The sequence below is a fragment of the Schistocerca piceifrons genome, chromosome X (assembly GCF_021461385.2).
Source record: "Schistocerca piceifrons isolate TAMUIC-IGC-003096 chromosome X, iqSchPice1.1, whole genome shotgun sequence".
NCBI lineage: Eukaryota > Metazoa > Arthropoda > Insecta > Orthoptera > Acrididae > Schistocerca > Schistocerca piceifrons.
In genome coordinates, this window is record NC_060149.1 from 462,995,671 (window position 1) to 463,008,582 (window position 12,912).

General features: G+C 36.8%; 1 protein-coding gene across 1 annotated transcript in view; it reads right to left on the reverse strand.

The window, feature by feature from the left end:
* Positions 1-12,912, reverse strand: part of LOC124722427 (solute carrier family 41 member 1-like) — a 339,469-nt gene that overhangs the window by 100,502 nt on the left and 226,055 nt on the right. Inside the window, exon 4 of the mRNA XM_047247591.1 lies at positions 6,974-7,118. Within this exon, the coding sequence (XP_047103547.1) occupies positions 6,974-7,118 (145 nt within the window). The remainder of the gene's footprint in view (positions 1-6,973; positions 7,119-12,912) is intronic.

Genomic DNA, 12,912 nt, shown 5'->3' on the forward strand with positions numbered 1-12,912 from the left:
CTGTATATGTATTCCGTTACAGGGTATCTTGAACCCACAGACCCAGGACTTTGAAAACAGTCCCAGTATCTATTGGCTGGTTATTTACAGTGACAAGTGGCTGAGAGGAATTTACATTTTGTGTTGTGTGAAAGTTCATGGAAGCTGTCTTTTTGGTGTTGATAGTTAATCAGTTGATTTTAGCCCAGTGGCTGAGTTATTCAGTGGCCAAATTCACAGCTTTTTGCACAGTTTCTGTATTCTCCCCTTTGAGGAGTTAAGTTGTGTCATCAGCAAATATTATTGTTTTGTGTGTATTTACATTCAGGCTCAAGTCATTAATATACAAGAGGAAAAGTAGAGGTCCCAATACTGAACCCTGTGGTACACCTTGCTTTACAGTTTTATTACTCATTAGGATTACGGTTATTGGGTTGTTTTGTCTATTAGTGTATTTCATACTGACTCTCTGCATTCAAATGGTTAGGAATGAAGCAATCCAATTGTTTGCAATTCCTCTAATACCATAGTGTTCTATTTTTTCCTGCAATATTTTGTGATCAACAGTGTCAAAAGCCTTTGACAGATACAGAAATATGGCTGTTATGGGTTGTCTTTTATCTAACAGATCTAATAGCATATTTATGCAATCATATACTGCAGTTTCAGTAGATTTGTTGCTTCTGAACCCTTGTTGAGCTAAACTTAGTAAATCTTCTTCTTTTTCAATGAAGTCCATCAGTTGTTTGTACATTATTTTGTCAAAAACTTTAGAAAAGTAGGATGAGATTGAGATAGGCCTGTAGTTATTCATATCTTTATTATCACCTTTTTTTGAAGACAGGAATTACTTTAGAAAGTTTCAAAGATTCAGGGTAGGAACCCGCCTGGAAAGAACAGTCAAGAGGTGAGTTAATGGTTCAGCAATTTTGGGTACAATTTTTGATGAAAGCTGCTGGGATACCATCAACTCCAGCTGAATATGAAATTGTTAGTATAGCTTTGGCAGAAATGACCCCAGATAAGTTGAGTAAAACTGTATATCACTAGGAGAATATTGGTAAGGAAGCCAGGAAAAATAAAATGAGGATGGAAGCATGAAATGATGATTGAAAATAATAAGGAAAATTAAATTTTATCCATTGGTAAATCCAATGACTCTTCCACTGCTCACACCACGAGTTATGATGGCATTGAGGAAGGAAGTAACTGGAAACTGAGTTGCAGTTACTCTTTGCCGGAAATTCTAATTTTTTCCCCAGGAACAACTGATATATCAGAATTTGAGAGAGTGACTTATACGGCACTTCCATTACAACTCTAATTCTACTGTTGAAAAATAGCCCTCTGCTCTGCTCACAAATACTGGAGATACTGAAACTACCCTGAATACTATGTACTAGAAGCAATTTATCTTATTCTGAAGCCATTCAGTGTGGTACTCACATGAAGTATCCAGATAAATTTCTGCAATCATTGTCTATTGAACATACAATGTATTATATATATCACTGTGATCATTGTGAAAGACAGCCAGTGCATGCCCTATTGCTTTTTTGACATGTACATATAGAAATGGCCTCATGTTATCTGGAAGAAGTACAGGGCTATTACAAATGATTGAAGTGATTTCATAAATTCACTGTAGCTCCATTCATTGACATATGGACACGACACACTACAGATACATAGAAAAACTCATAAAGTTTTGTTCGGCTGAAGCCGCACTTCAAGTTTCTGCCGCCAGAGCGCTCGAGAGCGCAGTGAGACAAAATGGCGACAGGAGCCGAGAAAGCGTATGTCGTGCTTGAAATGCACTCACATCAGTCAGTCATAACAGTGCAACGACACTTCAGGATGAAGTTCAACAAAGATCCACCAACTGCTAACTCCATTCAGCAATGGTATGCGCAGTTTAAAGCTTCTGGATGCCTCTGTAAGGGGAAATTAACGGGTCGGCCTGCAGTGAGTGAAGAAACGGTTGAACGCGTGCGGGCAAGTTTCACGCGTAGCCCGCGGAAGTCGACGAATAAAGCAAGCAGGGAGCTAAACGTACCACAGCCGACGGTTTGGAAAATCTTACGGAAAAGGCTAAAGCAGATGCCTTACCATTTACAATTGCTACAAGCCCTGACACCCGATGACAAAGTCAAACGCTTTGAATTTCGGCACGGTTGCAGCAGCTCATGGAAGAGGATGCGTTCAGTGCAAAACTTGTTTTCAGTGATGAAGCAACATTTTTTCTTGACCGGGAAGTGAACAGACACAATGTGCGAATCTGGGCGGTAGAGAATCCTCATGCATTCATGCAGCAAATTCGCAATTCACCAAAAGTTAATGTGTTTTGTGCAATCTCACGATTTAAAGTTTATGGCCCCTTTTTCTTCTGCAAAAAAAACGTTACAGGACACGTGTATCTGGACATGCTGGAAAATTGGCTCATGCCACAACTGGAGACCGAAAGCACTGAATTCATCTTTCAACAGGATGGTGCTCCATCATGATGTTCGGCATTTCTTGAACAGGAGATTGGAAAACCGATGGATCAGTCGTGGTGGAGATCATGATCAGCAATTCATGTTATGGCCTCCACGCTCTCCCGACTTAACCCCATGCGATTTCTTTCTGTGGGGTTATGTGAAAGATTCAGTGTTTAAACCTCCTCTACCAAGAAATGTGCCAGAACTGTGAGCTCGCATCAACGATGCTTTCGAACTCATTGATGGGGACATGCTGCGCCATGTGTGGGAGGAACTTGATTATTGGCTTGATGTCTGCCGAATCACTAAAGGAGCGCATATCGAACATTTGTGAATGCCTAAAAAACTTTTTGAGTTTTTGTATGTGTGTGCAAAGCATTGTGAAAATATCTCAAATAATAAAGTTGTTGTAGAGCTGTGAAATCGCTTCAATCATTTGTAATAACCCTGTATTGCTTAAAGGGTGTAGGTAATATGATTTTCCAAATAATAGTCAGTGTTGCACGTTAAAAGAGAACTACAGCTGTATTGTATATGTAAGAAACACGATTCCTTTGACTACTCAGCTATGCTCAGTCATCAAGCAGCTTGTTATTTTGATTAGATATATACTGCTGACCATGAGAACTTCAACCCCAGAAATGATAGTGAATAATGAAATTTGTTTATTGTGCATATGCATTCCTGGTGCACCTTTCTCCTTTGCTGTGTCAAAGGAAGAAGTAATGAGATGAATGGTGATATACAATTTGTGAGACTGTTTTCCTGTGAATAGCATTTGATAAAAATGTAAATGTTGTGTGACTAGGGCCTCCCACTGGGTAGACCATTTGCCGGGTGCAAGTCTTTCACTTTTGATTTGATGCCACTTCAGCAACTTGCGCATTGATGGGGATGAAATGATGAAGATTAGGACAACACAACACTCAGTCCCTGAGCAGACAAAATCTCTAACCCAGTCAGGAATCAAATCCGGGCCCTTAGTATTGACATTCTGTCGCGCTGACCACTCAGCTGCCGGGGGTGGATAGTACTTTATGATATACCATTTGTGAGACTGTTTTCCTGTGAATAGCATTTTAATGCATGCAACTTACAGATGAAGGCAAAATAAAACAATTTATGGGAAGTGAGTGATGTAATAATTGATGTCTAATTCCATTGGGAACTGTGTGCACCATGACCATATTATTGTCAATACATTTTGGATAAATGGCAGCACCTGTCATAAATATTGAAATCTTTTATTTTACAGATCAATTTTGATCACTGTGTGATCATCTTCAGTGCTAAAAATATATAAGAGCCATCAGATATGAGGACAAATATACAGATACTTTACCATTCCAAGTTATACAAACACTGTAGGCCAATATCATAACAGCACAACATTTTCTATGAGGTGTAACATATACTGTGATGATTACTTCCAACAGATATCTTCACTTTTATTGCATGCAACAATTTTTAAACATGCAGAAGAGCCTATCTTGTAACCTTTGCAGATAACCTTAGCAGTTAACCTTAGCAGTTGCTGATCCAATGTACAGTAGTCTTGTAGCTTACACAGCCAGGTACCTAAGCTCAATATTGCAAAAACAACCATCATAGTGCCCTCTATATTTCATAGCGCACCGCACGCAGACATCAAATACAACAAATACCATCTACATCTACATATGCATCTACATCTATGCTTTGCAAACCACCATGAGTTGCGTGACAGAGGGTACCTCTCATTGTACCAGTTACTTAGGTTCCTTCCTGTTACAGTCAAGTACGGGGCATGGGAAGAATGATTGTTTGAATGCCTCTGTTCATGAAGTAGTTATTCTAACCTTATCCTCATGATCCCCATGTAAGTGATGCAGACAGGGTTGTAGTATATCCATAGAGTAATCATTTAAAACTGCTTCTTGAAATTTTGTTAATAGACTTTTTTGGGATAGTTTATTTCTGTTTTCAAGAGTCTGCCCATTCAGTTCCTTCAGTATCTCTGTGACACTCTCTCATGGATGAAACAAACCCGTAAACATTCATTGCCGAGCGGTTTTAGGCGCTTCAGTCTGGAACTGTGCTGCTGCTACGGTCGCAGGTTCGAATCCTGCCTCGGGCATGGATGTGTGTGATGTCCTTAGGTTGGTTAGATTTAAGTAGTTCTAAGTTCTAGGGGACTGATGACCTCAGAAGTTAAGTCCCATAATGCTCAGAGCCATTTGAACCAAACATTCATTCTGTCCTTTGGTGGATACATTCAGTATCCCCTGTTAGTCCTATCTGATATGGGTCCCACACATTTATGCCATATTCTAGGATGGGTCATATGTGTGATTTGTAAGCAATCTCTTTTGGAGGTTCATCACACTTTCCCAGTATCCTACCAATAAACCAAAGTCTAACACATGCACTACAGATGACTGAACCGATGTAATCATTCCATTTCATATCCCTACAAATTGTAACACCCAGGTATTTGTATGAGTTGGCCTATTCCAACAGTGACTCATTGATATTATAGTCATAGGATACTACATTTTTTCATTTTGTGAAGTGCAAAGTCTTTCATTTCTGAAAATTAAGAGCAAGATGCCAGTCTATGCACCAGGTTGAAATATTATCAAGATGAGACTGAATATTTATGCAGGTTCTTTAAGATAATACTTCATTACAGATAACTATATCATCTGCAAAAAGCCTAATTTTACTATTAATATTGCCACCAATATACAACATGAGCAGCAAGGGTCCCAACACACTTCCCTGGGGCACACTCAAAGTTACTTATACATCTGATGATGACTCTCCATCTAAGATAACAGGCTGTGATCTCCCTACCAAAAAATCTGAAATCTAGACACAAATTTCATTTGATAGTCCACATGATTCCACTTTTGACAATAAGCATTCACACAGTGCTGAGTTGAATGCTTTTTGGAGATCAAGAAACACTGCATCTAGCTGGTTGCCTTGATCCAATGGTTCAGCATGAGTTAGCTTTCACATGATGAATGTTTTTCGAAATCAACACTGATTGGAATTGAGGACATCATTCTGTTCAAGATACTACATTATTTTTGAGCTGAGAATATGTTCTAAGTATCTACAACAGACTGATGTCAAGGATACTGGGCCACTTGTACTACCCTTCTTGTAGACAGGGGTGACCTGTGCCTTTTTCCAAGAACTGGGCATGGTTTTTTGTTCAAGGGATCTACAATAGATTATAGTTAGAAGAGAGCTAAATCACCCACAAATTCATTACATAATCTGCCAGGGATTCCATTGGGGCCTGGAGATTTGTTCAGTTTTAATGGTTTCAGCTGTTTCTCAACACCATTGACACAAATACTTATTCCATTCATCATTTCAGTGGTACAAGAATTAAATTAGGGCAATTCTCCTTGGTTTTCCCTTGTAAAGGAACATTTGAAAATGGAGTTAAGTGTTTAAGCTTTTGCTTTTCTGCCCTCAGTTTCAGTTCCTGTTGCATTCACTAGATACTGTTCACTAACTTTGGTGCCACTAACAGTCTTTACATGTGACCTTAATTTCTTAGGAATTTGTGAAATGTCATTTGACAATATTCTGCTATGGCAGTCACTAAGGGCATCACATATTGCTCTCTTGACAGCCACACATATTTCATTCAACATTTCTCTATCAATTGCCATAAACTTTGTTTTACATGTATTATGCAGTGATTTCTGTTTCTTTAGAAGTTTCTTTACAGTGACTGTATACCATCAGGTTCCCTTGCAGTATGAATTGTTCTACTGGGTACATACCTATCCCATACATGGTCAACTATTCTTTTAAACATGAGTCAGAGTTCCCCTACATGCTCCTGACCTGTGCTGAAAGTTTTAAGTTCATCTATAGAAAAACCAAAGCTTGCATAAAAATAACCTTTAAAATCACATGACAATATTTGCCACCAGAAATCATACCAAAATCTTTAAAAACACAGTGCAGGCATAATAAAAATATACAATAAAATTGCTCCCTCTGACATAAAGTAAAAGATAAAATTTTATAAGAATATGCCTAACATAAAAGCACATCATAATTTCTTAAAAAGAAATACAGAAAAGTTAACATCAGAATTAGCCTTGTTACTTTCCAAAAACATTGATTAAATGTAGAAACATTAACCCTTTAAAATGAGGTGTTATGCTCTCTCTTATCATGCTCAAGGACTTGACAAACCTAATGACTGACATTATCAGCAAATATATGCTTAAGAGGCATTTACAAAAAGTAATAAAAAGACATTATCAAAAATACAATAATCTCCCCTATGATGTACCAGACCCATATATTGATGTAATAATGTTATATGAAAAATGGAACTTTGTGTAATTTGTGAACATATGCAAATTCATATTTTTCCAAAGAGTAAACTGATTTAAAAACCAGCATTACATGGCAAGTAGACAAAAATTTAGCAATGGCTGCAACACTATATTGGAAACTAGCATACTTTTTACATCAGGTTATCTCCTTCCTTTACTCACCTAAGATGAGACTTGCTACTGATGCTGTAAGGACTCCACAAGAACACACCAGCAGAGCATGAATGATATTGAACTTTCCATGGTAAACGGCTACCATCAAAACTGATAATATAGCTGCCAGGAGGCCCACAATAATAGCCTGGGACTGTAAAAGTCACATAAATTAGTATGCTATTCACCATGAATCAAATTTAATAAATGTAGCCTGGAAAAATATTATAGACATTAAAACACACACACATACAGAGAGTTACTAAATATTCAAATTAAAATTTGTATTGCAAGTGTTGGAAACTGAGTAATTAATGCATTCAATAGGAATGCATTTTGAGAAACATATTGTTTCCATGCTCACACTGCTGCCATGTTAGAGAGTAATACAGATACGAATTACATTTATAATCAAAATAGGTCTTTTATTTCAGTGTAAATAATAATGTGTTTGAACATTTCTATTATTTCACAACCCACTTACAAGAGAAACTCTGTGTGTTGACTACTAGATTTCTAACAAATTATTCTACGTTACAACATTTTAGCCCATGTGTCTGGATAATTTATTCATAAAGAACCAGTCCACTGCAGATATTTTGTGTAGTGGCAATAACTGATAATGGCAGATCTGTCCCTGAATCTGGAGAGACAGTGGGTAATCATATGCCAAATCCTTCATCCAGAGCCACTGGAAAAATTGAACTGAATTTAAGTTAGTGATCACAAAATCCAAATGATCCAGTTTCGTCAGTCCATGAGTCTTTCATAAGACAACAACATACCATCATTCTGGAATTAAATTTGAAGCAGAATATGTGATATCTATTCTCCCAGTATCTTGTGCTACTGATTATGAAAGCAGATGAAATACATGTCAGATGTGTGGGAAGCCTAAATACATGAGCATCAGCTAATCTTACCCACACACTAATGGAAAATCTTTGCTGAAATCTGCAGGGTGCAGTGGCTTGAAGGGGTCCTTCCGTCGATGGTTCTTTCAATGAGTTGTAACAGTTTGCATTTTAAATTACAGTTTGTCAGCAAACAGAGTTAATCATTGAAACTAGAGTTCAACTGTATGTTTATGTGCAGAAATGGCTCATTCCAAATGATTGCATCAACTCACTGCATGTACCTTCCAGTCATATGCAACCATCCATATCATAATGTGAACCATACCTCTTATGCATTCTCTAACCTGAATAGTTGCTGAACTTAATGAAATACACTGGTCAACAATGAAAAATTTTCAAGACTGTAAATGGGTTTTTATTATCTATTTGACCACCCCTCCCCCTCCCCAAGCATGAATATATTATTGGTTTTTCTTTTGTAGCATCCTTAGTTTTAAAAATACTTCATTACATAAGAACAGTTATAAAAAACCAATAGGTAGATATCTTGAGAAATGCAACCTATGAAGGCTGCCCTTATGGTGTATTCTTATAACTAATCTTTTCAGCATGGTGACAGTGTGTGTGACTAATTGCCTGTTGCTCCTGAACACAATGTTCTTATCAGTTATGAGGAAATGCTTCCTTCATTTAGCTGCATTCATGCGAGAAGTGCAATCCAAATATGGCTTGTGCTGAGTGTTTAATTTTGTTTTACTGCTAAATTTGTGTTAGTGTTTGTACAGTGTCATGGATATATTTCAGTCACCCAAATAACGTTTGCTACATCCGTGTGAAGTACACTGTCAAATCATGCAGATGACATCTGACACCCACAGTGAAGAAATTGTATGATCATTATTTTGGGTGCAAGTTAGGTGATCAAGAGTGAAAATGGGCACCACATGTTGTCTGTGTGAACTGTTTGTCTTGTCTTAATGGCTGGGTGAAGAATAAAGGTAAAGTTGCAATGCCTTTTGCTGTTCCAATGATATGGAGGGAACGAACCAATAATGTATGTGATTGCTATTTCTGTATGGTTAAAACAGCAGGGATGAACGGCAAGTATAAAAAGATGACCAAGTATCCCTCCATCAAGTTAGCTATTCAACGTGTACCTCAAGTGTTCTTCCTTACCTGTCCCCATTCCTCCAGATACATAGCCATTGGCTGTTGAAACCTAGGTCAAATCTAGTACAGACATGGGGAATGCAAGCTATGATTTCAATTATCAAGAAATGATGCCACATCTCCTGACACAAAATGATATGAATGACCTTGTTAGGGATCTGAATCTTTCTAAGGCACAAGCTGAACTTTTGAGTCTGTGTCTGTGACAGTGAAATTTACTACGGTTTGTTTCTTTTGACATTATCAGGCTGTCTTCATACCATTCTTTGATATGGTAGACACATTCTATTACTGCAATGACGTGAATGATCTGTATAGTGATATGGGAATGAAACACATATCAGAAGAACAGTAACTGTTCATTGGTGGATCCAATCTAGCCCCAAAGCAGTATTCCATCACAATATCAATGTATATCCTGTTCCCATAGCTTATGCCACTATTCTGAAGGAAAAATACAGCACTATGGAACTTTTGTTGAATAAGATTTAATATAAAGCCACAAATGACAAATCTGTGCTGACTTCAAAGTAATTGGGAGACTTACAGGATTACAATCTGGGTATACAAAAAAATTCCAGTTTCTTTTTATTTTTTATTTTTTTAATGAGATAGGCATGATTGGAAGAGTCATTATGACAGACGGATTTCGCTTACCTGTACACAAACGGAACATGATTGGAAAACTGTAGCAAATGTTCGATTGGTAAATTTTAAAGAGATTTTGTTACCACCACTTCACATCATACTTGGACTTGAAGTTGTTCATTGTTACAACGGACAAAGGTGGACCTGGTTTTATGTGCTTATGCCAGAAATTCCATGCTTTGAGTGAAGCAAAGTGAAAGTGGGAGTGTTTGTCAGCCCTCAAATTAGACAACTTACTCATGGTGCTGATTTTGTCACAGCTTTGAGCCCTCTTGGACTGGACTGCTGCAATTCTTTCAGAAAACTGTGTTCCGATTTCTTTGTAAACAAAAGAGCCAACTACTGTTATGTGTTGGCCAACAAACTACTACAGTCTTACCATAATCTTGGTTGTAACTTGTCATTAAACTTGCACATTCTTCACTCACACTTGGATTTTTTTTCTGCTGGTGCCCTTGGCGAAATCTCCAATAAACTTGGGGAATGATTTCATCAGACCATATCTACATTAGAGCAATGCTATCAGGGGCAATGCACAAGAAGTATGAAGCCTGACTACTACAGGATAATAGCGCCACACATTAGAGGCACAGCAAATGTAAGAAATAATTTAGGTATGTATGAAAACATATTTCATTAGCATTTAATACACTTTGTGTTGATAAATAAGCATTTACAGACAAAACCATAAGCAACATGAAAACTGAATACAATTAGATAGTGACTAGTACAATTTGCATAAGAACTGTGGGCATGTGGAAAAATCAATGCCGGATTCATATTCAGCAGGTTAAAATAAATGAAAATAACCTATTGTGGTACTCAGAAATTTTACAAAGTTGAATTTTGTGGACCATTATTATGGCCTCTTTACTTCTAGAGATGTGATACATTCTTGGAGCTGCACAATCATTTGTGATTATGTAAATGAGCTTCTTTCACACACCTATTGGGTGATTGTGACAGAAATCATGCATGCTGCAGTCATGTACTGTAACAAGCATTTTCAAAAGGATTTAAAAAGTGTCCCTGCACTACATTTACCTTCAGTGTATATTAACATAATGTTTTCATTGTTTTTCAAATGCAGATTCAAAGTTGATCTTCTGAAAATTAATTGCAAATGAGGTCTATAGAACTATAAGCAGGAAAAAATTCTATAATGATAAACTGTAATAACTTTTCATAAAATATTATAATTCTGTGTGTAATGCAAGAGTTTTGCTGGACTGGTATAAGTCCCTCCCATTTCTGAAACCTCCCTTTCTCATTTTGACAATACTCTGATGTCTATAGTGCTCCAAGACTTCTTTGGAGATTTCCTAGGAATTTAGGTGCCTTCCTTTGTAGATGTAGTTAAATCTTAGGCTTTTTAACTAGATGTGCTCCAAACACATTTCATAACACTGTTATGTTGCAGAACATAAAAAATAGATTACTAGATTGAATGAAAGAGCAGCCAGCTCACTTTTTGAAGCACATTTTTCGCTAACTACCTCAGTTCTAAGCCTGTTCACACTTATGAATTGAACCACAACAGTCATCATTTGATTCAGTGTGTCAACAAGTTATTGAGTTGTCCAAGACAACATCAGTGAGTCAACAGATTATGGGGGCTCACACCAATATGCATGAGATTGAAAAATAATAAAATGTCAGATTTTGCTACCTTCAACATTAACTTACTCTTCAAAGCCAGAAAAATACATATATGAAGCAGAGTTTGAACCAGAAGGATATCAAATCCTGAATGGAAAGCCATGCAAGTGAGTAATGAAGACTGTACCTTACCTCAGAACAAGTTTTATAATCATTAAACATATCCTGAGAGCCTTCATCAACATCAGGTCGAAGAACAGTAGGCTTTCCACCATTACCTTAATGGGAACAAATAAGATATACAGTACAGTCTTGCAATTACCTCCTCAAATGAGACTAATGGAACAGATCAAGAGAAAGCAGAATTTTGGGAAGATGTAGAGAAGACACTAGTCAAGATTCTCACCAAGAATGCTATCATACTTTTTGGAGATCTAAATGCTCAACTTTGAAAGGAAAGAAAATTCAGGAACACCATTGGGAACCATCCAGTCCATAACAGAACTAATCAGAAAGGCAAATAGTTGGTGGAAGTTTGTAAGAATTTTTATCTCATAAGAAATCAACAATATTTAAACATCTTCCATGGAAACACAAATGTGGATATCTCCCAATTCTGTACTAGGGGAGCTGTAGATTGACCATTTAGCAATACTGAGACGTGCTTACAAGGAAATTCAAAATGTCAAAGTCTGTAGTGTTACAAACTTAAATTCAGATGAATTGCTTTCAAAAATTAAGGTAAAAATTCTGCCAACAATCCAGAAAACTAAAAGCACAACCCATATCATGATGTTTGGCACTGAGAAACTTAGAGCTGGCAAATATTTTAAGATGAAGAACCATCAGGGATGGGGAAGTTAAAAGATGCACTGATTGTCAGTGTGAAGGAAACAGTTTGTCTGGAGAAAAAGTGGAGATATGTATATTGGTCAGTAGAAGGAGAAAAGGCAACTGAAGAGTGTCAGGAATTGTGCAGTTATTGATGTTCTCAGAAAACATCAGAAAATTTTTAAAAAACTTTCAATAAGTAAGGGTGGAAAACTGCTAAAATGATTAAGAACCTCAGGAGAAAATATGCAAAGAAATGTTTAATTCAAATAGAAGAACGCTTCCAAAAGAATAACACATGAGACTTTTATAGGACATTCATGACTAGCCTAAGTAGATATGATCCCCCAAACCTCAGCCTTAATAACAAAGTGGGAAACGTAGTACAAGGTGACATGGAAAACATTCAGATCTTCACCAATTACTATGAACAGCTCCTACAATCTGAAGTGACATCTGAGATGTTCAGCTACAACCAAAAAGAAGAAAATCCCAACTGAGACACATCAACTGTAGAAAACGTTAGAGCATCATAAATACTTGAAGAATGTCACTTTTTTAATAGTTATTTATTCATAAAGGATAAGATTAATCTAAAATTTTTCTATTTCCTCCTGTTCTCCTCAGTGTCAAATCATTACAAATAAAACTGTTTCCTAAACAGTACCTAATATAGCCTGTCACATATATACATTATGTTGTACCAGTGGAACTGAGGATACCACTTTATTAGTTACTTTATATTTTATTTATTGTTATTTATTATATTGTTTATATATTTTATAACCAGTTTCACAAATTTTACTGTATATTGGAGAGGGTATCAGGTATAGTTATTGTTAT